This window comes from Cyclospora cayetanensis, unplaced genomic scaffold, assembly GCF_002999335.1.
Source record: "Cyclospora cayetanensis isolate NF1_C8 unplaced genomic scaffold, CcayRef3 CcayRef3_contig_7, whole genome shotgun sequence".
NCBI lineage: Eukaryota > Apicomplexa > Conoidasida > Eucoccidiorida > Eimeriidae > Cyclospora > Cyclospora cayetanensis.
In genome coordinates this window covers 429,986-449,797 of record NW_020312700.1, presented here as the reverse complement: position 1 = coordinate 449,797, position 19,812 = coordinate 429,986, and the positions used below count along the sequence as shown (strand labels likewise).

Sequence of the window (19,812 nt, the reverse complement as noted above, 5' to 3'; positions counted from 1 at the left end):
CAGCTGCACAGTGTAGATACAGCTGCACAGTGTAGATACAGCTGCACAGTGTAGATACAGCTGCACAGTGTAGATACAGCTGCACAGTGTAGATACAGCTGCACAGTGTAGATACAGCTGCACAGTGTAGATACAGCTGCACAGTGGAGTTGGTTTTTGACCACATGGGGGAAGGGGCTGTGTGTTTTGCGGCCGTTTGGATGCAGACGAATCAGCGAAGCGGCTAGCCGTTTGGTCGAAGCTGCTGGTTTCGACTCCTCACCAACGGAGGATCTGCCTGCAGGTATGGATCTACCGTTGCTGCTGTGATGTTGCGCGGCTTGCAATCGTTAGAGGCCCTCCACAGTGCAGTGCTGTCACGGATTGGAGTTTGTTTTTAATTCGGTAAAAAGGTGTTTTTGTGGAGGTGCTGCAGGAGCTATGGGATTGTGTACAGCAGCAGGTGCAGCATCCCCTGCCCGACGAGGTGGCAGCACTCCTGAAGCACGGAAAAATAAAGTTGGAGGTTTGCTGTTTCGAGCTGCAGCCCCCTGCTCTCCTGCGTCACCAGCAGCAGTTGCTTGTGCCGCACCATCTGCCCCACACGAAGGTGCAAGAACAGAAGCAGCCAGCACCAGTCAAGCCGCAGCAGCAGCAGCAGCAGAGAGATTCGTCTGCATCCCCTGCTGCTGCTGCAGCGTCTCCCACGGCGGCGTCTGTCGGCAGCCATGCGCGGCTTCAGCCCTCGAAAAATCAGCAAAATCATGAGAAACACGATCAGGAGCAGCAGCAGCAGGACCAGCAGCAGTTGGAGCAAAGTGCAGCAGATGCGCCTTCGCCTGCGCGATTAGGAAAGGCGAAGCATTCCTGCACTGTGGCTTCTCCTACGTCGACGCTGGAGCCATTGAATCTCCAGCATCGCCGTGCAGCAGCGCTTGTGTTATCGTCTCCTGCAGTCGCAACTGCGGCTTTGACGAAGGAGGCGGTGCCACACCACTTGCCTGTAGATAGAAATGGACGGCCTCGACGTGGAGCAGCGGCAGCAGCTGCAGCAGCTTCGACGACATCCGCAGCATCGCCAGCAGCAGAGACTTCAGCAGAAGCCGCTTCGCCTTCAGTTTTGCGTCGGAGAGGTATGCGGCTCCGCGGAGGAGAGAAGGAAGAGGGAAGCGCAGAGAGAGAAGAGGGAGACGATTCCCCTCCTCCCTGTTCTGCTGCAGTTAGCAGGGCGAATCCTATGGCTAGCCGAGATCCCAAAAAAGTGGCGAGTGATGTTCAAGGATTGCAGTCAACGGCTTTAGTGAATGGCAGTTGTTGCATCATCAAAACTGCAAGCATCCGGAGTGGGGCAGCCTTCACGCGAGCTGCCGCAGCAGCGGCTGCAGCAGCAGAACCTGCTGCTGAAGGGGCTGCTGCTGTAGCTGGAAGCAGTTGCATCAACAGCAGCTTTTCCGGGAACTCTTCTGTGAAACAGGAGGCGTCTCAGGCGAAAGCAGCGGAGGCAGAGACTCCCTCTGCTGCTGCCTCTCCGTCTGGGGGCATGGGTAAGGAGACAGACAGTGGAAGGGTGAGGGGAACGATGTTGCTGCGCTGCCGGGAGACGCGGCTGCAGCAGCAGCAGCAACAGCAACAGAAGTCGCAGCAGCAACAGCAACAGAAGTCGCAGCAGCAACAGCAACAGAAGTCGCAGCAGCAACAGCAACAGAAGTCGCAGCAGCAGAATTCGCAACAACAGCAGCAACAACAGAAGCCGCAGCAACAGCAGCAACAACAGAAGTCGCAGCAACAGCAGCAACAACAGAAGTCGCAGCAACAACAGCAAGATCCGCAACAACAGAAGCAACAACAGAAGCAGCAGCAGCAACAGCAGCAGCAAGATCCGCAACAGAAGCAGCAGCAACAGAAGCAGCAGCAACAGCAACAACAGAAGCAGCAGCAACAGCAACAACAGAAGCAGCAGCAACAGCAACAACAGAAGCAGCAGCAACAGCAACAACAGAAGCAGCAGCAACAGCAACAACAGAAGCAGCAGCAGAAGCAGCAGCAGGCGAACGGAAAGCGGCCCCTCTTAGCGGCAGCAGGCTCAAGCGGCTCAGGCAGTGAAAATGCCGACGAGGGTTGTAGTGCCACAGCAGCGCGACGTCGCACATGCAGCGGGAGTAGCAGCTGCCGCAGATTGCTTCCCAGCCGGAGTGCAGCCATGTCTACCAAGGTGCTCTTGTTGGACAGCAGCAGCGCACAAGTTGCGTTGTTGTCAAAGCAGCAAGAAGCGGCTAGCACTCCGTCTCACGTTCTTACGCGCAGAAGCAGCGTGAATAACAACGCCCACCCTGCTGTCAGCGGCGTAAATGCTGGCACCAGTTCTGCCTCTACCTGCTGGGAGTTGCGCCGAAGTCGACGGCAAGCCATCATCGCCACTCCCGAGAGCAGCAGATGCAGCAGCAGTTGCAGAAGCAGCAGCAGTGGATCTTCCGTCTACGAGCTGCAGGAAGTTCTCCCGCCAACATCGAGGGCTGCTGTTGCGGCGAATTCGGATTGCATGCCGCGAAGGCGCAGAGTGTGTGCAGAGTCGTCTGCAGAAGGCGGCGTTCGCAGCAACACGACGCAGCAGCAGCAGCAGAAGCAGCAGCAGCAGCAGCAGCGGTCCCCAGGAAGGAGGCACGTTAGTTTGGAGAGCAGAGACAGCGCGTCTGCCGTTGCAGCAGCAGCAGTTTCTGCTGCTGCAAGGCAGCAGCAGAAGCATTGTCTGGGTAGTGCTGGCAGCAGCAGCAGCAGAAGTGAACGGCGTCCAGCTCTCCGTTCGTTGCGTTCTGCGTCGGCGAAGGCAGCAGCAGCAGCAACAGCAGCGTATGCGTGCTCCCTGGAATAGGTAAACTTATGCTTGGCCTTGTAGAGACGACCGTGGTGCCTGTCGTGGCCTTTACTATGCTTTTGCGGTACACTTCAGCGTGCTTGCAGCACACAGTGCATGCACCCGTAGTGCGCTTTATTTGTGAACAGTGGCGCAGCTGGATTAATACTAGCGGCAGAATCTTCTGGCAGTTCGCCCCACCACAGGCGGGGCAGTATATATATATATATATATATATATATATATATATATATATATATATATATATATAACCCAGGGAATGCACGACGAAAAGCTATGCGCTTTTTGGCAGCTGTGTGCGTCTCTCGGCTTCCTTGAAGAAGGAAAAGGGGACTGCCTCTCTGTGTGTAGCCCTCTCTTTTTCGGCACATCTCATGCGCCTTCGGCTGTTAAGGTGCATGCACCAATGGTTGCTGCCGCGGCTGGGGTGCATACTGCCCGCATTTCTTTGGCAGTGGTGGTTGTGCTGCTGTATCTGATTCCCCATTTGGAGGAATGCGCGTGCAACAGCAGACACGCGAATGACATCCGCCCAAGGTCGTCCGTATTTTCAGTGGCTGTCTCTCTTTCCTTAGACCTCTCACGAACTGTAGCGAAGCGAGAAGGGCAGTCAGTCAGATAGCCCTCTACAGGGCATCAGTTACATGCACACAGACTCGCATTCAACAATACACCTGCCGATAGAGAAGGGCCTCATTTGCCAAGTGAGGGCGTCGCCTGCTAGGGGCCGTACTGCCGTCCGGCTTACCAAGCCTCTGCAGTGCAGAGAAACCGTGTTAACTCGCGGTTACATTTCCTCTCCTCCCACCCCCCCTTCCCCCGCTCAGTGTCTCTTTTGAGCTGCCACTGATAGTTCTAGCGCTGATGGGCTAACAATCCCACAAAAACTGTATGTACAGCTGCCGCCTTGTCTGATGCGGGGTTAGATCTAATGTGTGGCTGGATTTTTGCAGCAGTGCTCTCTCGCCCATCTGCGAACCGCAGTGACTCTGGCTGCCGTACGCGGCGGATGTGGCACGACAAGCGTCCCAGCAAGAAGACGCCTGCGTGTGTTTGTTCCCTACCGACGCGGAGCATCGGCAGCAGCTGTTTGCGAGTGAGAATGCAGGCGGCGTGATAGATTGTTTACAATGTGTAGGCATCTTACACCTTTTGACTGCTCGAAAAATAATTCTAATGGGGTCAGGACGCTCTAGAAGAGACAGACACAAGCGTCCGTTTCTACGATCCGGAGGTGTGCAGAGCTCGGAGTTTCCGGAAAGGCGCCAAGAAATACCTGCATCACAATAAAAGTCGAACCAAAAACACAAGTAACTGACGCGGTAGCTCTCGGTGTCATGCGCAATGAAGAGTCCTCCAGATCGCCGCTACCTGAGGCAGCGGCGCCAAAACAATAAAGCTGGTGAATTGCGCATGCCCTCCTGTGGCGGAAACTCCTGCTCTTGCGTTGCTCCTCTCTCGTTGCTGCAGCTGCTGTAGCCTTGATTTAAAGGCGTCACGACGTGTCAGTCCGTACACGTCCAAAAATCATTTCCCCGTGGCTAACTCTACAGGCGGCTGCCCTGGCAGGAGGTGCTGTCTAGACAACACCTCCTGCCAGCGCATCCTAGTTGGTGAGCAAACAATCATTTCAAGGTGCATGCAGTCAGCTCTCCCCTCCCTGAGTTTCCAGAATCTGCTCATCCCGCAGCCTGAGGCAGTTGCGAAGGTAACAAAGGCGGCAAAGGCAGCACAGCAACCCCCAGGCGGATTGTTGCAATGCATTGAACACCTTCAGCTGCCCTTCGTCTGAGCTTTTGCAGCGAAGGTTTGCCGATCTCGCACGAATTAGTGGCTGCTGCGCCTTAGCTTTCTGCTGCTGCCGGTAGACGTGAAATTACACACCCAGCTGCCCCTTCCCCAGCTCACCGATATCGGCCTGAAGCATTGAGCTGACAGCTGTACGTGTAAGCAAAGCCGTTATTTAGTCCCACAACAACCTAAAAGCGCAGACAAGCACACGAGAGAGGGGGTCTTTCTCCCTGGCTTTTCTCAAGCAAGGAAAGCGCAGGTGTCAGCGGGGAAGCGAAATAGCGAAAAGAAGAGGCAAGGCTATCCCGTTGTGACGAAGGCAACCGAACTCCCCCGCCGAGAGACGTTTTTTGCACTTTTGTGCTCACTTCTACTTTGTCGCCCGCGAGAAGGTCAGAAGAAGCAACACAGCTCACACTGAGACACAGCATCGCCATCATATGAATTATCCCCCTCAGCATGAGCAGCAGCAGAAGTCATAATTTTACCGCCCTTAGCATCATGTGGACAAGGGAGGGTAGGTTGCCAGCAGCTCATAGAATTCTGTCGTGAAAAGCCGCAACTAAAATCCACAAAGTAAGCGGAGCTTGGAACCCGGCGGCACATGCATACATTTAAAAAAATCAGGTGTCCAAGAACGCATGCATATTTCGTCCCCTGCTCCCCTGTACAGCTGTGTCGCTCAAGAGTATTATTCCGGTGCACACCACGTGGTGAAGCGGCAGCATCTCACCGTCCTGCAGCTGTTGAGGGGAGTGCTATGCAGGAAGCACAGCTTTGCCCATGTATCAGCCTCTCGCTAAGGGAAGCAGGAAGAAGCAGCGATGTCACGGAGGCTAAGGCGGACTGCATATTTATATATACACACACACATACACACACAACAGCAGGAGAAGCACTCCATGCAGGAGAACGGCGCATGCGATCCATAGACTCCGTGGAGAAGCAGGTGTTAAAGTCACAACCAGGAAAGCCGAAAGTCGCAGACGCGAGAGAACTAGCCATTCAATAGTAATAGAACTAGCCAATTTAATAGGACTAGCCAATCAATAGTAATAGGACTAGCCAATTTAATAGAACTAGCCATTCAGTAGTAATAGGACTAGCCAATCAATAGTAATAGAACTAGCCATTCCATAGTAATAGAGCTAGCCATTCTATAGTAATAGATACAGGGAGTGCCTCTCTTCTTACAGCGGCAACCCCAGTGATGCTCGACAGTTTGCTGCTTCCGCCTGGCCGCGCAAGAGGCGTTTTCCCAGCAGAAGCAGAGGCGCATGCTGCAGTTTGTGCTACAGCACGGCTCGGTGTGTCTGACAATGCAATGGAACCGTCCGTTGCAGTTCGGTCCCTTGCACCGCCTTGCTGCAAGGAGCGCAGGAGCTGCTGCTGCACTGCCACGCCGCATTTGGAGTGCCTCTGCAAGTCTCCTGGCGTCCATGGGAGATGGAAGACAAACACTAGGCCATCCCCCCCTGCAGCGGCAGAAGGAGCACACACAAAGAGCAGAGAGCGAGCATGCACAAAGAGCAGAGAGCGAGCATACACACAGCCTAGACAGCAAGCGAAGGGCTGTCGTGAAGAGGCCCCCTTGTTAAAGAGGAGGCAGGGAGAAAAAAGACCGTTCACAGAGCTGCTCACGCGCTGGGAAGGCATTTTATAGAAACAAGAGCAGCTGTTGAATTGATCAAATGCACATTGAGGTAGTGGATCCTGCAGCTTCCCCCCGAAACTCCTCCCCCCCTCCCGCGCCGATGCATGTCAAGTCGGCAGGCAGCACCAACGCAGCAGCATGAAGGAAGGGGTTGCAGGGCAGCGGGAACTTCAGACGTACGCGAAGCAGTAAAAATACGACTACAGCCAGAGAAGGCGAGAGAGACTTGTCGGAGCGCGTCAGTTGTGCCTGTACTGAACCCAGCTGCAGGTTCTCCTGTTAAGATGATTCGTTGAGTGCCTCTCTGTCCGTCGGTTGCGTCTGTGTCGCAATGCTGAGCCTCCTTTTGGAGATGCTTTCGGTGGTCAGTGTCTGCTCTGGCTGCGCTTCCGCTGGTGCCGCCGTGATGGGAGCCGGCAAGCCACGCAGGGGCTGGTAGCAGCCGCTGCTGCGCGGCTTCTTCAGTTGGAGTATCGCGAGAGTCACGCAAAAATCCCCCGCAGCAGGCGCCTGTGAGAGAACCTCCCCCGAGCACCTGCGTGGTGTGTCTTTCTTCGGCTCGAGCACCAAGCAGATGAGATTTCTCAGCACAGCCGGCAGCGCTTGCTGGCGAAGGCAAGGGCTGGTCGGGAAGGAAAAGTGCATGCGAGGTGTCTCTGCCAGCTCTGACGCCAACATGGCCACTGCTGTTGCGGCTGGGGGGGCTGCTGTAGCCGGAGGGAGACAAGCCTCCGGAAGCCTCTACGCAACTCCATTCTGCTGAGAGATTCGCGCTGTCGCAGCTGCTTAGCCTCTCTTCTTCTGACCCCCCCCGCGGCTCCTCTTGCAACTCTGTGAACTTGGAGCCTCCGAAGTCGCCGTCTAATCGGGGAGTGCTGCCGCACAACACCCATCCCTCATCGACTATTTCTTTGTTGCCGACAAGAGAGGCCTTCCTTCTTCCCCCCCTTCCCGCAGGAGCTGCGTCAGCGGCGGCTGGAGAGGTTGAGCGCGATGCCAACCCACCCTGTGCAGCCTTCTCTTCTTGACGGGAGAAAAGCGATCCTACGAATGTCGCTTCCTGCGGATACTGAGGGTTCTGCAACGCGGCAGACGCAGCAGCTGTTGCGGCAGAGAGAAATTTCGCTTGCGGCGCTGCAGCTGCTGCTGCTGCTGTCGTAGTACACGTGCTCCTGCTTCTCCTGGCAGAAGCCGATTGGGCAAGCGCGACTCCTGCGAAATTGACGGCATCGACACGCAAGGCTGGCGACTTCCCACTGCTCTTCTGCTGCTTTTTGCGTCTTGGCATCGACGCTGAGGAGAAAGACACTTCTGCAAACTTCACAGACTCTGCCCCGTTGGCTGCAACGGGTTTTTCTGCAGACTCTTGATCCGTGAGGCTCGGAATTTCTTTCGTCTGCAAGGCTTCTGAACGCCCTTGCTGGCTTTCCTCCTTCCCTGATTGCTGCTGCCTTTCATGCTCGCCATTTCCGAAGGCGGATTCATTGCTCGGCTGGTGCGGTGTTAAAGCGCATGTAACGTAAGCAGCAGGAAGCGTCTGAGCGTGCCGCTTCTGAGGGGACGACTTGCGCTGCCTCTGTGGCTTAATCTGCTGCTCCTGTTGTGACGCCTCCTGGACGGTCTGTTTTCGATTCTTCCTTGATAACAGCCTTGAGTTCGAAGTTGGCAGCGAAGAAGTCGACCCCCTGTCAGCACTCCCAGATCTTGCTACAGCCTTCGCTGCTCTGCCTGCTGCCACCTTGCTGCTCGCCTCTGTGCCAGCGTCCTTGCTGCTAAAGCTGGCCTTCTCAAGTTGCTCCTCATCAGCGCTGTTTTTGTCGCTGCTGCAGCCGCTGAAGCTCCCTTTGCTGTCGCTGCACACTGCGGATTCGGCGCTTGTGGCTGTGCAGCGATCCGCTGGGCTATTGTGACTTCTGCCCTTTGCAGGGGGTGACACTTCTCCGGCCTTTGGCAGACGTGCTGGCGTCTTATCGATTCGTAGGGATAAAGGTTCTTGATCATCGCGTTCCTGGTCGTGCTGCTTTTGCTGCTGTCGCTGCAGCATCTGCTTTTGCTTCTTCCTGTGCGCTCTGCCTCGCCTGCCTCTCCGATCGTCGCTGCTGCTGCTGCTCGCTTCTGCAGAGTCTGCCGGCAGAAGGGAGTCTTCACGACGCTTCTCAAGAGAAACGTCAACACCTTCAGCAGCTGGTGGACCGCTGTCTGCGGGAAAAGCCACTGTCTCGGGAGCTGGCGAAGAGGCAGCAGCTGCAGTCGCTGCAGTCGCTGCACTGCAGGAATCCCTCGCTTTTCCGATCGTTCCATCTCTACTACCAGCAGTCTTCTGCCTGGCACACCCCTGCTGTAGCTGCCCTTCCTTGCCCTGCTGCTGCAGCACTACGTCTTCCACATGCGTCTCTGCTCCTGCCGCGTGTTTAAGTACGCTGGCTGCGTCTGCAACAGCGTGCTCTGACGCCTTCAAGGCTCCCTGTTCTGCTACCAAGGGCACTTCCTTTTTGACAGGACGACCTCTAGACTCATCGGCTGGCACAGCAGCACCAAGCAGTCGTGTTACTGCTGCTCTGCTGCTGCTGCTGTTGCGGTCGGCGGGAGCCATCGAAGGCGCTGGTGTCGACTGCAGAAGCATTTGCGGATTGTGCAGCTGAAGCGCAATAGTGTATTCTAGAGAAGGAACCGTAAAGATGCGAACCACTGACCCCTACGACACACACACATAAGCCAAATTGTGCAAATCCACATGTGCGGCATAAGGCCCCATGTGCTATCCATTCCAATCCATCAGCCTGCCTTCGAACTCTCCCTATCCCCATGTGCCTCCCTCCCCCTAATGCCTGTGTCTGTGCATCGTTCCGTGTTTTTTCTGCCAGTGAAGAACCTTTCTCGACCATGGGTGGGGCCCCCAGAGGGGCCCCCTAGAAAAAAACGCGCATGCACTCTCCAAACCGGGGCCCCCCTGTCTGGGAGTGCTGCTGCTGCTGCTGCTGCTGCTTCTCTGCCACACCGTCTCTGCGTTTTTCTCACAGGGGATGTACGGATCGATCTTTGCTGCAGCGGAGGGGTGGGGGGCCCCCAGTTAGCACAGCGCGTAAGAAGATTGCAGAACTACCACCAGTGCAGGCACAGCAGAGGGGCAGCAACGAATCCTGGCAGCAACAGCACAACTTGAGGCATGCTGCTGCTCAGCGTCGGACTGACTTTCGCTGAGATTGCAGCAACGAGAGAGGCAGACGCGGAAAAGACAATCGCCCTCAAAGGATCTTCGTGTGTGCAACGCCACGAGCAGAAGCGGCCACGCATCAAGTCGAAGAGACAGAGAATTCCAGATCCTTCGCTCCTGAGAAGGATACGCACTTCATGCAGCGTAGCCTTGCGGCGTGTCTCTGTTCAGCCGGTCCTCAAAAGAAGGACGGCGATGTTAGCGAAATGCGGCTGCAAAAGTCGGCGCCACCATCAGAAGCTCCAACTTCAGCAGGAGTGGCATTTCGCCCAGGGGGCCCCCTGGGCGAAATGCCACTCCTGCTGAATAGTCGGCTTTGTGGCTTCTTTCGCATGCCGCATGCATATACGCGCAGCAGACTCGCAGTGCATCTCTCGTTTGCAGCCGCGTTTACGAATTAAGGCAGCCACTGCATTCGGATGCGAGCATCTCAGTGGCGAACTTGCCACAGCAGCCACAACAGACCAAGCAGACAGCGGTAACAAAGTCTGCAGCAACAGAGCAGCAGCCTCACGTGCACCAGAAAAAGCAACCAGCAGCAAAATACAAGGCATAGAGGCCAAAGCAGCATCGCGTAGCATGCAGCGCCTACTGGTGAGGGCCTGCGGGGAGAGCGAGGTAGCTGTGTTGCGGGCTCCACCCGACTGCCAAGACAGCTTGTGTTGCATCCGCTGCAGCTGCTGCTGCATGCGCCCTTCCGTCATCTGCTGGAGCAGAAAGCCACGCCTCTTGAGACACTGAGTCTGCCGTAGCGGAGGCTGCTGCTGCAGCAGAGGCAGCTACTGCAGCAGAGGCTGCTGCTGCAACTGCAGCAGTGCCGGCACCGAACAGGAAGCCACCACGAGGCTGCTGCGGTAAATTCGGGTGCCTCTCCAGCGTGCGCAGCAGTACAAGAGACTGCAAGACGAAAATGGAGATGTATTTTTCATTCAACACGACCAAACGCTCAGGTGTCAGCTTTACGCCACAGATAGCGTAAGGCTGAACTAAACACGCAATCAAGCTGTTACACCCGTCGCAGCTTCCCCCAGCGCTTCTAGTGGCGCTCGTGGAGGCCTGCGAAGATGGTCTACAGTTGTACAAATACAGCATGCGGCGGCTGCTGGTACTGCTCATTCCGCTGCCTGCAGAGACACGCCGAAAGAAAGAAGAGAAGAGCTGTGCGCGTTGAACATCTCCAGCAGAAGCACCAACAAATCGTGCTGCTGAAATGCTTTCACGGGAGCTCCTACAGACACGGCTACCGAAGCGAATGGCATGTAGTTGAAAAATGAGCAGTACACCAGTCATGGCAGAGTTGGTAAGTGTTTCAAGAAAAGAATTAAAATGCGCAGTCAAGGGGGGAGGAGGACGGGCGGGTGGCTGCATGCAACGGGGATGTGACGACAGCAAATTCAGCAGCAAGTACAGAATCAGCAGCAGTAGCGCCAGCACTCATGGGGGATGCCTACCCACTGTTGCAACGAGACTGGTGTTGAGCAGCATCTCCACCAGTGTCACCGGACCGGAAACACACGTGTGCAGACACCTAAGAGGTCTAACGCTCCAAACAAGGAATCCAGCCGTTGTGCCAACGAGGAGGCAAGACGAATCACTATTAAACCCCAAGAAGGTAACGGCTGCCTTGACCGCCTGGGGGGGCCCCAGGGAGGGGCCCCCCACCACAGCTGCGGCAGCCATGGTATTGCTGCTGCTACAGCTGGAACTTGCCGTGATGCTGCCGATGCCTAGAAAGTGAGAAGCGCGGAAGCAGACGAGGCGAACACCGTGAACAAACGACACAGCCTTGTGAGGCTGGAATCGACTGTTTCAATGTTGTACTTTTGCTGCTGCTGCCACCGCTGCTACAACTAACTGACGAGTTGCTGCATCCGTTTAAAAAGCATGACTTAGTGATTAACAAATACAGGCGTCGATATGCTAGCGTGTTACACGCCAGGGATGCTGATAGCGGTGCTGTGATTGTTCCTGCACCATTGGACAGGGCACCTATGAGCTTTTCAAGGAAGGAAGCGGTCAAGAGAATCTCGAGAAACGACACGAAATTTGGCATTAAAAGGAACTTTTCTCTTCAGCATTACTATCTTCTATGGGGGATATTGCCATTCTTGTGCTCCTGCCGCTGTTGCCGGTACTCTTTTGCAACCCCGAGCGCCGGTGTCTACATGCCTCCCCCAGGAACACAGCTGCTGTTGCTGCGGCTGTTGCTGCTGCAGCTACGAGGTTGCGCACCAGCATTAAAAAGTTCATTATTCCGGTGCTTTTCCCATCTAACATGAACATCAAGCAAGAAGGCAAGAGCTAGGAGCAAGACCCTTGTGTGTGGGCATGCACACATACCCCTTCCCCGCTGTGTTGCGCTGCTATTGTTTGCTACTTCCGGTATGCCGGGTGTCTTGATCATAAGTGTGTACTGATTCTTCTGTAATCTTATAAGGAGGAAACCAGTGTGTGCAGATCTGGACCAAGGCGCTTGTATTTCCAGTTGGTTTGGTTGTAGCAACCCGCGGCGGCAATGGCAGCATGCGCCACAGCAGAGACGGGGTAACAGTAACAACACCACGCACTATATACTCGTGTTTTGGGAAACGTTCAACTTCATATGCTTCTCTGCTATTGCTGAAACTGCTGCTGCTATGTCTATGGCCCTCAAGGGTGGCTGGGTGCCTTTGCAGACTCTCCGTTGCCAGGCTGTGCAATTTTCCACCAGTATTTTCATTACCGCAACAGCCGTGCAAGCAGCAAATCTTAGCAGGCTGCTCCACAATCCTTCGCCGTCTCGCCACTGCAGCAGGGGGGATGGAGCACCACTCTGCGACTAGGCAAGATGCTGCACGCAACTCCGGCAGCTGCGGCCAGTCGATCGGAGGTGTCGAGCATAATCAGAAAGCCCGTCCGCTCCTGAAGATCACTCGCGCCGATGTAGAGACAGCGGAAAAAGTGACGGAATGTTGGCTTCGAGGTGCACAAACGGAATAAAAACATCTGAAACAATAGGGGATGCGGGGGTTTAGGCAGCAACAGGCCGATGCAAAGGCAGAGGCAGACACTCGCATGCGGTTGAGGTCGTTCCCACCATCACTAGCCTTTGCGATTTAGGCTTTTTGCCTAAGGCTAGACGCTCAGGGCAAGGAGCTCCGAAGTTTATGGGCGTGTGTGCTTGCTTGCAGCGGTGGAGAGAACTTACCTGCCTTCTCTAGATTTCAAGGAATATAAGGGCAGATATGGTCAGCAAGAAAACGATTACAGCCGCGTTTGAAAGAGGGGTGTGAATTTTTTTTCCATTTTCTTGTTGAACTGCTCTTTTTCTGACTGTCGTTTGCGTGCTTTCGGTGCTAGGGCCCCTACTACTGCATCTCCTGCCATATTGCAGTTCGCTGTTCTCTTTTCGTTGTGCTTGCAATATCCACTCCTTAAATCAAGGAGGACAGCTTGCTGCACGAATCAAGGAGGACAGCTTGCTTGCTAGCCTCCCGTGCATCCAGCGTTTTAGCAAGCTTCTCTCTTGAGCCACATTTCTCGGCTGTGCACTTCAGGCAAAGTTTTCGTCATTGGAGGATGCGCTACTTTCACTGGGGCCCCTTTCTTTGCAGCTACTGCGGCGTTGAGAATGGTTAGCTTCACGCCAAGGATCATACAGGGTTGTTAAGGGTGTCCATGGGTTTCTACAGAGCGCTGTATGGGGTGTGGAGGACGCGTTTTCCGAAATGTAACTGCAGTGGTACCACTGGAAAATAGAGAGCTGTGTGGTGCCTGATCCAGGTGCAACAAAAAGAGTGGCAGATAAATTGGCTTGTGCTCAGAACTCAAGATGTTGCGCAGGAGTCAAGGGTTCAGGGAAGGGTGTTTTAGGCGTGTGTTTTGCAGGGTGCCGACCTTGCGGGTGTTATAACAACCCCTTCGGCTGCCGTAGCTATCAAGTCGTATAGTCCTGAGCTCCTCGTCTACCCGGTAAGTGTAGCAGCGCGTAGTTCTGCAACAGCGAGTAGCGCCTGCAATGGCTGCAGGAGCAGAGAGGGACGCAACGACACCAGCCTTGGTGATCATTCTAGTGCAGGAGTATGCGAGCAGCAGGAAAAGCTCCTTTCAGGCGCTCAAGTCACGCGAGGTGGAGCCGCTGTGTCTCCTGTACGCATTGCTGCCGCTGCTGCAGATTCTGCCATGCCACTACTCAGCAGAGATGCATGGCAGTGCAAAGGAGTTCGGATCTCTCGCTGACCAGCAGATGGAGCTCGCCCGCCTAAAGATTCATGTCAGCCTAAGCCCTTTGACGTCCTAGTGTTGCAGCTCATGCTGCTTGCAGGGTCCTTTAATTTAGCACTGACGTAGCGATCTGAAGGACTGTTTTTTCCGGTCTGCTAATGAACGTTCTCCACCGTTTGTCACCGTAACTCCTCACGCGCCTCACACCGCGACACGAGCTGTTTATTGGCAGTAACAGCAGAGCCGTGAACTCCTTGCCGCAGGCAGAACCGCTGCTTTCCAAGGCAGACGTCATTGTACTTGGCCCCGGTCTGGGGGGAAGCACAAACTACCGTCCCCACGAAGAGCAAGATGCGCGGCTTCATCAAGGTTCGCAGCAACAGCACCAGCAGCGCAAGTCCTTAGAGAAGACTGGGAGCTTAGGCCGTCTGTCGCATTTCATAAAGGACGCGATAGACATGCACAGAGGCGATCGAGGCAGTTCTGCGCCTCCGTCTGCTGCACCTGAGCAAACGGCGGCAGCAGCAGATCCGACAAATCCTGCAGCTATGAATCATGCTCTGACCAGTGCAGCAATCCGAGAAGCAGAAGCTGCTGCGGCTGCTACTCAACGGGCCTCCATCATGCTTTTGCGTCTTGCCATGGCACTCCAAAAACCTATTGTGAGCCGTGGCTTTACACTCCAGTCTTACTAGCATTTCGCATCATGGGCTTGTGTGCGAGGCAATCCCGTAACGGCTGTAGGTAGAGGGTATCTCACAAGGGCATTACAAGACGATAGGCATGTGTGTGTATAGATGTACGTGTGTATGTATGTATGTGTGTGTGCATGTATGTGTTTGTATGTGGTGCTGATATTGCTGCTCCAGGTACTGGATGCGGATATGATTCGCATACTGTGTATTCCCGGGAACGAGCACTATCTGTCTTTGCTTGCTGGCTACTCAAGAGCACTTCTTACTCCGAACGCCCACGAGTTGGAGCTGTTGCTGCGGGCACTACGCAAACGGCAGAAGGAGGGCCTCCATGGGGCCTCTGGAGGCAACGCGCCTCAGGGAGATTCCTCCGCAGTTCCTCCGCATGGTTTGTTGCCTGAGTCTATCCGGTGTGAGCCGGCAGTACAGCGCGTGTATGAGGCGGCCGCCTTGTTGAGGGGCCCATGCGTGTTCGGGAAGGGCAGAGTAGATGTTCTGGGAGCTTACGAGATGCAGCGCTCTTCCGAGAGTGGTGGCGAGTGCGAGTGCGTGTTACTAGCGGTTTCCGGCTTAAGCCCTAGGCACTTTGGGGCCCCTAAGAGGTCGGGGGGACAGGGGGATGTTCTCTGTGGAGTATTGGCGCAAGCCTTTGTGTGGGTCGAGAGAGCGAGATCTAGTGGCGGCGCAGTAGAGTTAGAACGGGAACTAGAGAAACAAGGGTTCGCCCTGCCATTCAAAGACAAAGCTGCAGCCCTGCCGCCGCTGCTCCTCATGCATGCAGCTAGCGTCGTCACGAGGGAGGCCGCCTCTTTGGCCTTCAGGCACTTTGGCCGATCCATGACTGCACAGCACATTGTAGACAAACTCGGTGCAGCAGGAGGCGTCATCTTCCCCTCTTCATGGTTCCCTCAGAACCACTAAGAGAGGGAGTGCACTATTGTGGCACGGGGTGGCAGGAGGGCCCCAAGGGCCCCACACCTCACTTTGCGCGTCGCTCGAACCCTTCGCAGGGCCCCTTGAACGGCGTTCGCTTGGGCCCTGGAATCCCAGCACACGTGCTGCCCACTCAGGAACGCCACAAAGAATGTTCATCATCACTTGGCGTCACCCCACTCGCTCCGCTGTGCCTGTGGCCTTCAGGACGCTGCCAGGCTGGGAGTGACTGTCGGTTATTTCAGGCAGACACGACGATGTGTAGAAGGAAGATACAGCCGGAGGCTCAAAGAGCCTATCTGTTGGCCATGCGGTCAGGCCCTCATAATGCAGTGACGGTACACCGTACAACCGGGGTGTATCACGCTTTTTGCCTGCCTCTTTCTCTCTCTGAAGAGAAAACTCTAAGCTTTTCTGTCTTCATTACAAGAAACACGTAGGGATGCTTTGGCTAGGCACTTCTGTGCCTTGCTGGAGCCCCACATAATGCTTTCCTTCGCGCTCATGTGATACTGGTCTGCGCTGCATGCGGATACTGAAGCCTCTTCCCTCTGTTGGTGCTGGCTGTGAGTTCCTTCAATGGGGTTGACGCTTTCTGCCGGCCCACCTAAAATCCTTAGGAACAAAGTCCTAATGCAACAGGTAGGAGATATTCTGATGAGAATTGCGGGAGCGCCTATGGACAGACTTAGTGGCTTCTAGCGTCATCAGACATCCACATTCTCGTGCCCGCAGCACCACCTGCTTGTATACTGCTCGTTGTCCATGGAACCGTGAACATCTAGCTCTCGGTGTCTGCCTCGTTTATTATGAGCATTGCTCAATTTTATATCTACGGGGAGAACAAGCTGACAGTGAATTTCGGCAAGAGCTAAAGTGGGATGTGCAGATTAGTCTGGGGAGCGCAGATGACTGACTGTACTGTGTGTACAAGGGCAGCCTGAGTCTCTGGCAATATAGACTTCTGTTCTACCCTTCGGATGCGCGTCTCATAGCTACATATGCGGATATAAATATATTCTTCCTCTGTACGCGCACAAACTCTAGAAGCACATAAATATATATATATATGCAGACAGCGTCGCAAGGCGGTACAAGCACACCTCCAAAAGCAGTGTTACTGAGTACACCAGTAGCTGTTGTGCAGCAAAGAGGGCCTCTCCGAGAAAGGCAAGCACGAAAACTGACGACTCGTCCCCGCTTTGGCACAGGCGACTGCTTTGGAGAAGGGACTTCTTTAGCTGTCAGCGGGCCTGACTTCCTCTTCCACTGACTTCTTTTGTGCCTCAAGGCGCTCGACCTGCAATTGAAGTACACAACAGGAAATATGGCGGGGATAAAGAATACCTGTCCAAGCTGAAAAGGCCTCCAACCTCTACACGTGGAGGGAGAGGAAGAAAGCAACCACAGGGAGCAGGGGCAAAGCCAAGAGCAGCTCGCCGTCTCACGCATTCAACGTCCAACGGGTAACATGCAGTAGACACTAGTTTTCATGAAAAGACTTTGAAACTAGAAACGAGAGTCGGCAGGGGAGGCAACTCGTAGGTGCGTTGATTTGTCCTCTTTGCTAGGGAAAGGAACTCTTGAGCTTAGAAGCAGCATCTCGGCGCAACGTGTGCTGGTAGCCTTTAGCTCTCCCAGAGTAGATGCTTTCACATGAATCTATGAAGGCGTACAGCGCGATACCGTGGTTTTGAGAGCAGGGTCAGTCGAACTTTCTAATAGCCATACCTCCACGGCAATGCGTTCCTCCGGAAGGAACTCCACGCGGTCCTTGCGGATGATGGCGCACTCAAGGTTCTTCTTGCCAGCCTCTACAACTTCAGTCAAGGCGCTGAAGGCCAAGGAAAGAGTCTCCTCCTCCCCCAGATCCTCCTTGTAATTTTTTTCCAAATACTCCTGCACGGTCTGGGGTGCACACCCACGTCCACATACGATTCAAATGTGCAAATATATATATATATATATATATATATATATATATATATATTGGACCCCAAGCAACGTTCGCTATCGCTATCACGGCTCAACCTGCGCTACTTCGAGCAGAAAAGCACAAAACGTTGACCACGCTCTTTGAGCTCTCAGTCGGGCAGCCTGCAACTGAAATCACTCCATCCTTTATGTAGAGATCTACCTTCGAGTTCTTCCCAAGTGCCTGCGCCTTCCAGCGAGCGAAGATGCCCGATGGCTCCGTCTGGTAAAGTGCCACGCGGCCTTCGCCATCGACACCGGCCAGAAGCGTGGAAAGGCCAAAGGGTCGCACACCGCCTCTGTGGGTGTACTTCTGTAGAGATGGCAATCCAAATTACGCAGAACAAAGAATCATGGCAAGCATGCGTGAGAATGAAGCTACGCGACGGATAGACGAGGAGCCAGTACACGATGAAGAAAAGCCCTGCAGACGGACGCCTAGACCACCGCCACAGCCAGAGGATGTCATCTGACTACAGATAAGACCACTAGACGGTGGAGGTGAACTCTCACGACGAAAAAATGAATACTTTTGATGTCTAAGATCGCTTGTGAAGGCAGAGGAAGACAGCATTCGAAAACGGCAACGGTCTCTTGAGGCATTGAGGACTGTACATAGCGGTTGCTGTCTGGTGGCCTGAACACTAGAGGCAACAGATGATCGAGGCTATCCGCGAAAGAACGAAGCAGCACGAAAAATGAAAGAAAGAGAGGAATGGGAGGTCTTCCAGCGCATACGCAGGAAGAGGCGCACAGCACGCCTGCGCATCGACCCCCTACTTGCAGGTACATGTACAGAACTCAGGGAGTACAGATGCACTAGCAAAAATTATGAAAAACGGATGAGCGGGCTTGCAGGCCGCGTCGTTCAGCACTATTTGAACAGAAGGAGAAACGGGAGGAGATGCGCCGCTAAATCTAAGGCCGCTGCTCGCTCACCTGCTGGACCTGTGCAATATACCTCGCCATGTAGTCTGCTGTGGGAGGTGTGTCATTGTTGAGTCTGTAACTCTGCCCCTCCAGCTGCGCCTTCGCCATCAGCACACGCGCGTCGGCATGGAGTCCAGCAAAGGCGCAACACAGACCATCATCTAGCAGCAGCAACTTTCGGCTTGTCCTGACAACACCGACACCTCCAAACCAGCCATGGGGAGGATTCTGAATCTGAGGCACGACGTCTGCTTTAAGAGCTCATGGAGATCCGCACACTGTGGTGGGCGACACGCAATACCCCCGCTGAGCTCTACGTTTCTGCGCTTCAGCATGCATGCAACCGCGGGCGTTGAGGAGGCATCCGACCGCGTGTTCAGCTAGAGGGACATACTTTACTCACCTGGGCTCTTGGAGCTTTGCTGCTGCCTTTCTTTCGACGGCAAGCACCACGACGTCCTTCCCTCTGACTCCGACAACGCAACCCCCACGCCTGACCGCTTCTATAGCGTACTCCACCTAAGCAAACGGAGACAAGCGTAGACACGCTAGATCTCCAGTGCAGCTCCCTTTGCCCCCACAGGCTCCCCAGACACACAACTAGAGACCTCGGTGCTAAATTCAGGTTTTGTTGGCACTGTACTGCCACAGCCAGTGGTGGTGTCAGCCCGTTCTGCATGGAACGCCGGATTGCTTCCCACTCATCACGTGCGCTGCGATTGACCTGCAGAAGGTGCCCATCTGGGGAGAAAACCGTGATCGCCCTGTCATAGCTCATTTTTTGTGCGCGTTATGGAAGGTATGGGTGCTGTTTCCCTGCCCTATTTCGCCGTTTTGGTTCCAGGGTGGGCTGTCTTGTGGCTCGCTGATGCGCTTTTAGCCCAGGCTTCACGAGATTCAACTAGGAGACAAGAGTATGAGTTTATCGACGGACAGCCGAACGATCCAGGACACTGTAAAAGACAGCTGAGAACCCTCGAGCCACGGGTGGAGTCGGTCGTGCTGCTCCCGCTGCTGCTGCTGCTGCAGCGCCTCTTTGCCTGTTTGGAAATCTCTGTGCGTTAGTTCACCAAATAACAGATGAGGAATTACACAGGACAGTCAAACAACACAGGGAACACGACGGGTTGGACCCCAGAGCCTCCCATGCATGCAGAGCAGCACAGCAGCTGTGCAGTGTGAGGGGCCGCTTCTTCTACTTTTGAAATTCGGTTCGGCCGGTCTGCTTATAGTACGAAAACTCCTTTGCCACATTTCCTTGTCCTTTACTCGTCCGACGGGTCTCTTGTGCGCAGCGTGCTCTAATTGTTTCCTTGAAAGACAACAGCTTGAGTGCTTCCGCGTTGATAATTTTTACTGTACCTCCACTGTCTCCAGCATAATATGCGTATTACATAATCCGTGGTCTCTTCTATGGGGCTGATGCTCGGTAAAAAGAGCACAATTGATGCCAAGTAAGTTGCCGAGGTCACGCCCAGGCGTAAAGCGCAACGCTAAATTGTAGCGGACTGCGCTGTACTTGGATATTTTCTTCTGCACAGTTATATTTGATTAAGAATTGGCAAAC

General features: G+C 54.5%; 4 protein-coding genes across 4 annotated transcripts; 2 read left to right on the top strand and 2 right to left on the bottom strand.

The window, feature by feature from the left end:
• Nucleotides 1-164: 164 nt before the first annotated feature.
• LOC113146866 (RNA polymerase II degradation factor 1-like) lies at nucleotides 165-2,852 on the top strand. The gene is made up of 7 exons (XM_026335493.1): nucleotides 165-202; nucleotides 393-610; nucleotides 1,200-1,279; nucleotides 1,466-1,546; nucleotides 1,978-2,037; nucleotides 2,591-2,622; nucleotides 2,804-2,852. The coding sequence occupies exons 1-7, from the start codon at nucleotides 165-167 to the stop codon at nucleotides 2,850-2,852; spliced, it is 558 nt and encodes a 185-aa protein (XP_026191278.1).
• Nucleotides 2,853-4,496: 1,644 nt separating this feature from the next.
• On the bottom strand, nucleotides 4,497-10,995 carry LOC34624329. The gene is made up of 10 exons (XM_026335491.1): nucleotides 10,962-10,995; nucleotides 10,103-10,634; nucleotides 9,489-9,624; nucleotides 8,874-8,991; nucleotides 6,477-8,768; nucleotides 5,837-6,117; nucleotides 5,376-5,488; nucleotides 5,011-5,059; nucleotides 4,760-4,830; nucleotides 4,497-4,542 (listed from the first exon to the last, which is right to left on the bottom strand). The coding sequence occupies exons 1-10, from the start codon at nucleotides 10,993-10,995 to the stop codon at nucleotides 4,497-4,499; spliced, it is 3,672 nt and encodes a 1,223-aa protein (XP_026191276.1).
• A 1,030-nt stretch (nucleotides 10,996-12,025) lies between these two features.
• Nucleotides 12,026-15,329, top strand: LOC34619721 (ATP-dependent (S)-NAD(P)H-hydrate dehydratase). The gene is made up of 8 exons (XM_026335490.1): nucleotides 12,026-12,054; nucleotides 12,186-12,472; nucleotides 12,681-12,737; nucleotides 13,047-13,123; nucleotides 13,378-13,461; nucleotides 13,664-13,762; nucleotides 13,977-14,375; nucleotides 14,583-15,329. Exons 1-8 carry the CDS (start codon nucleotides 12,026-12,028, stop codon nucleotides 15,327-15,329), a joined length of 1,779 nt encoding a protein of 592 aa, XP_026191275.1.
• Nucleotides 15,330-16,578: 1,249 nt separating this feature from the next.
• On the bottom strand, nucleotides 16,579-19,023 carry LOC34619720 (proteasome subunit alpha type-7). The gene is made up of 6 exons (XM_022732998.1): nucleotides 18,970-19,023; nucleotides 18,649-18,764; nucleotides 18,255-18,432; nucleotides 17,479-17,628; nucleotides 17,073-17,249; nucleotides 16,579-16,641 (listed from the first exon to the last, which is right to left on the bottom strand). The coding sequence occupies exons 1-6, from the start codon at nucleotides 19,021-19,023 to the stop codon at nucleotides 16,579-16,581; spliced, it is 738 nt and encodes a 245-aa protein (XP_022590271.1).
• Between the last annotated feature and the right edge of the window lie 789 nt (nucleotides 19,024-19,812).

Bases quoted from the DNA above. Each gene is read 5' to 3' on its own strand.
- LOC113146866 (XM_026335493.1), top strand. From the start codon at position 165: ATGGGGGAAGGGGCTGTGTGTTTTGCGGCCGTTTGGAT. The intron at 2,038-2,590 runs GCGGCCCCTCTT...ACGACGCAGCAG, and splicing joins CAGCAGCAGGCGAACGGAAA to CAGCAGCAGAAGCAGCAGCA. The intron at 2,623-2,803 runs GTCCCCAGGAAG...GCGTCGGCGAAG, and splicing joins CAGCAGCAGCAGCAGCAGCG to GCAGCAGCAGCAGCAACAGC.
- LOC34624329 (XM_026335491.1), bottom strand. From the start codon at position 10,995: ATGCTGCTCAACACCAGTCTCGTTGCAACAGTGG. The intron at 5,489-5,836 runs GTAAGAAGAGAG...ATAAATATGCAG, and splicing joins GCATCACTGGGGTTGCCGCT to TCCGCCTTAGCCTCCGTGAC. The intron at 5,060-5,375 runs GTGAGATGCTGC...GCTGTGTCTCAG, and splicing joins CCCTCAACAGCTGCAGGACG to TGTGAGCTGTGTTGCTTCTT.
- LOC34619721 (XM_026335490.1), top strand. From the start codon at position 12,026: ATGGCAGCATGCGCCACAGCAGAGACGGG. The intron at 12,738-13,046 runs GTCAGCAAGAAA...TGTGCACTTCAG, and splicing joins GGAATATAAGGGCAGATATG to GCAAAGTTTTCGTCATTGGA. The intron at 13,124-13,377 runs GTTAGCTTCACG...TGTGTTTTGCAG, and splicing joins CTACTGCGGCGTTGAGAATG to GGTGCCGACCTTGCGGGTGT.
- LOC34619720 (XM_022732998.1), bottom strand. From the start codon at position 19,023: ATGAGCTATGACAGGGCGATCACGGTTTTCTCCCCAGATGGGCACCTT. The intron at 17,250-17,478 runs GTAGATCTCTAC...TGTGCACCCCAG, and splicing joins CACTTGGGAAGAACTCGAAG to ACCGTGCAGGAGTATTTGGA. The intron at 16,642-17,072 runs GTATGGCTATTA...CTTCAATTGCAG, and splicing joins AGGAACGCATTGCCGTGGAG to GTCGAGCGCCTTGAGGCACA.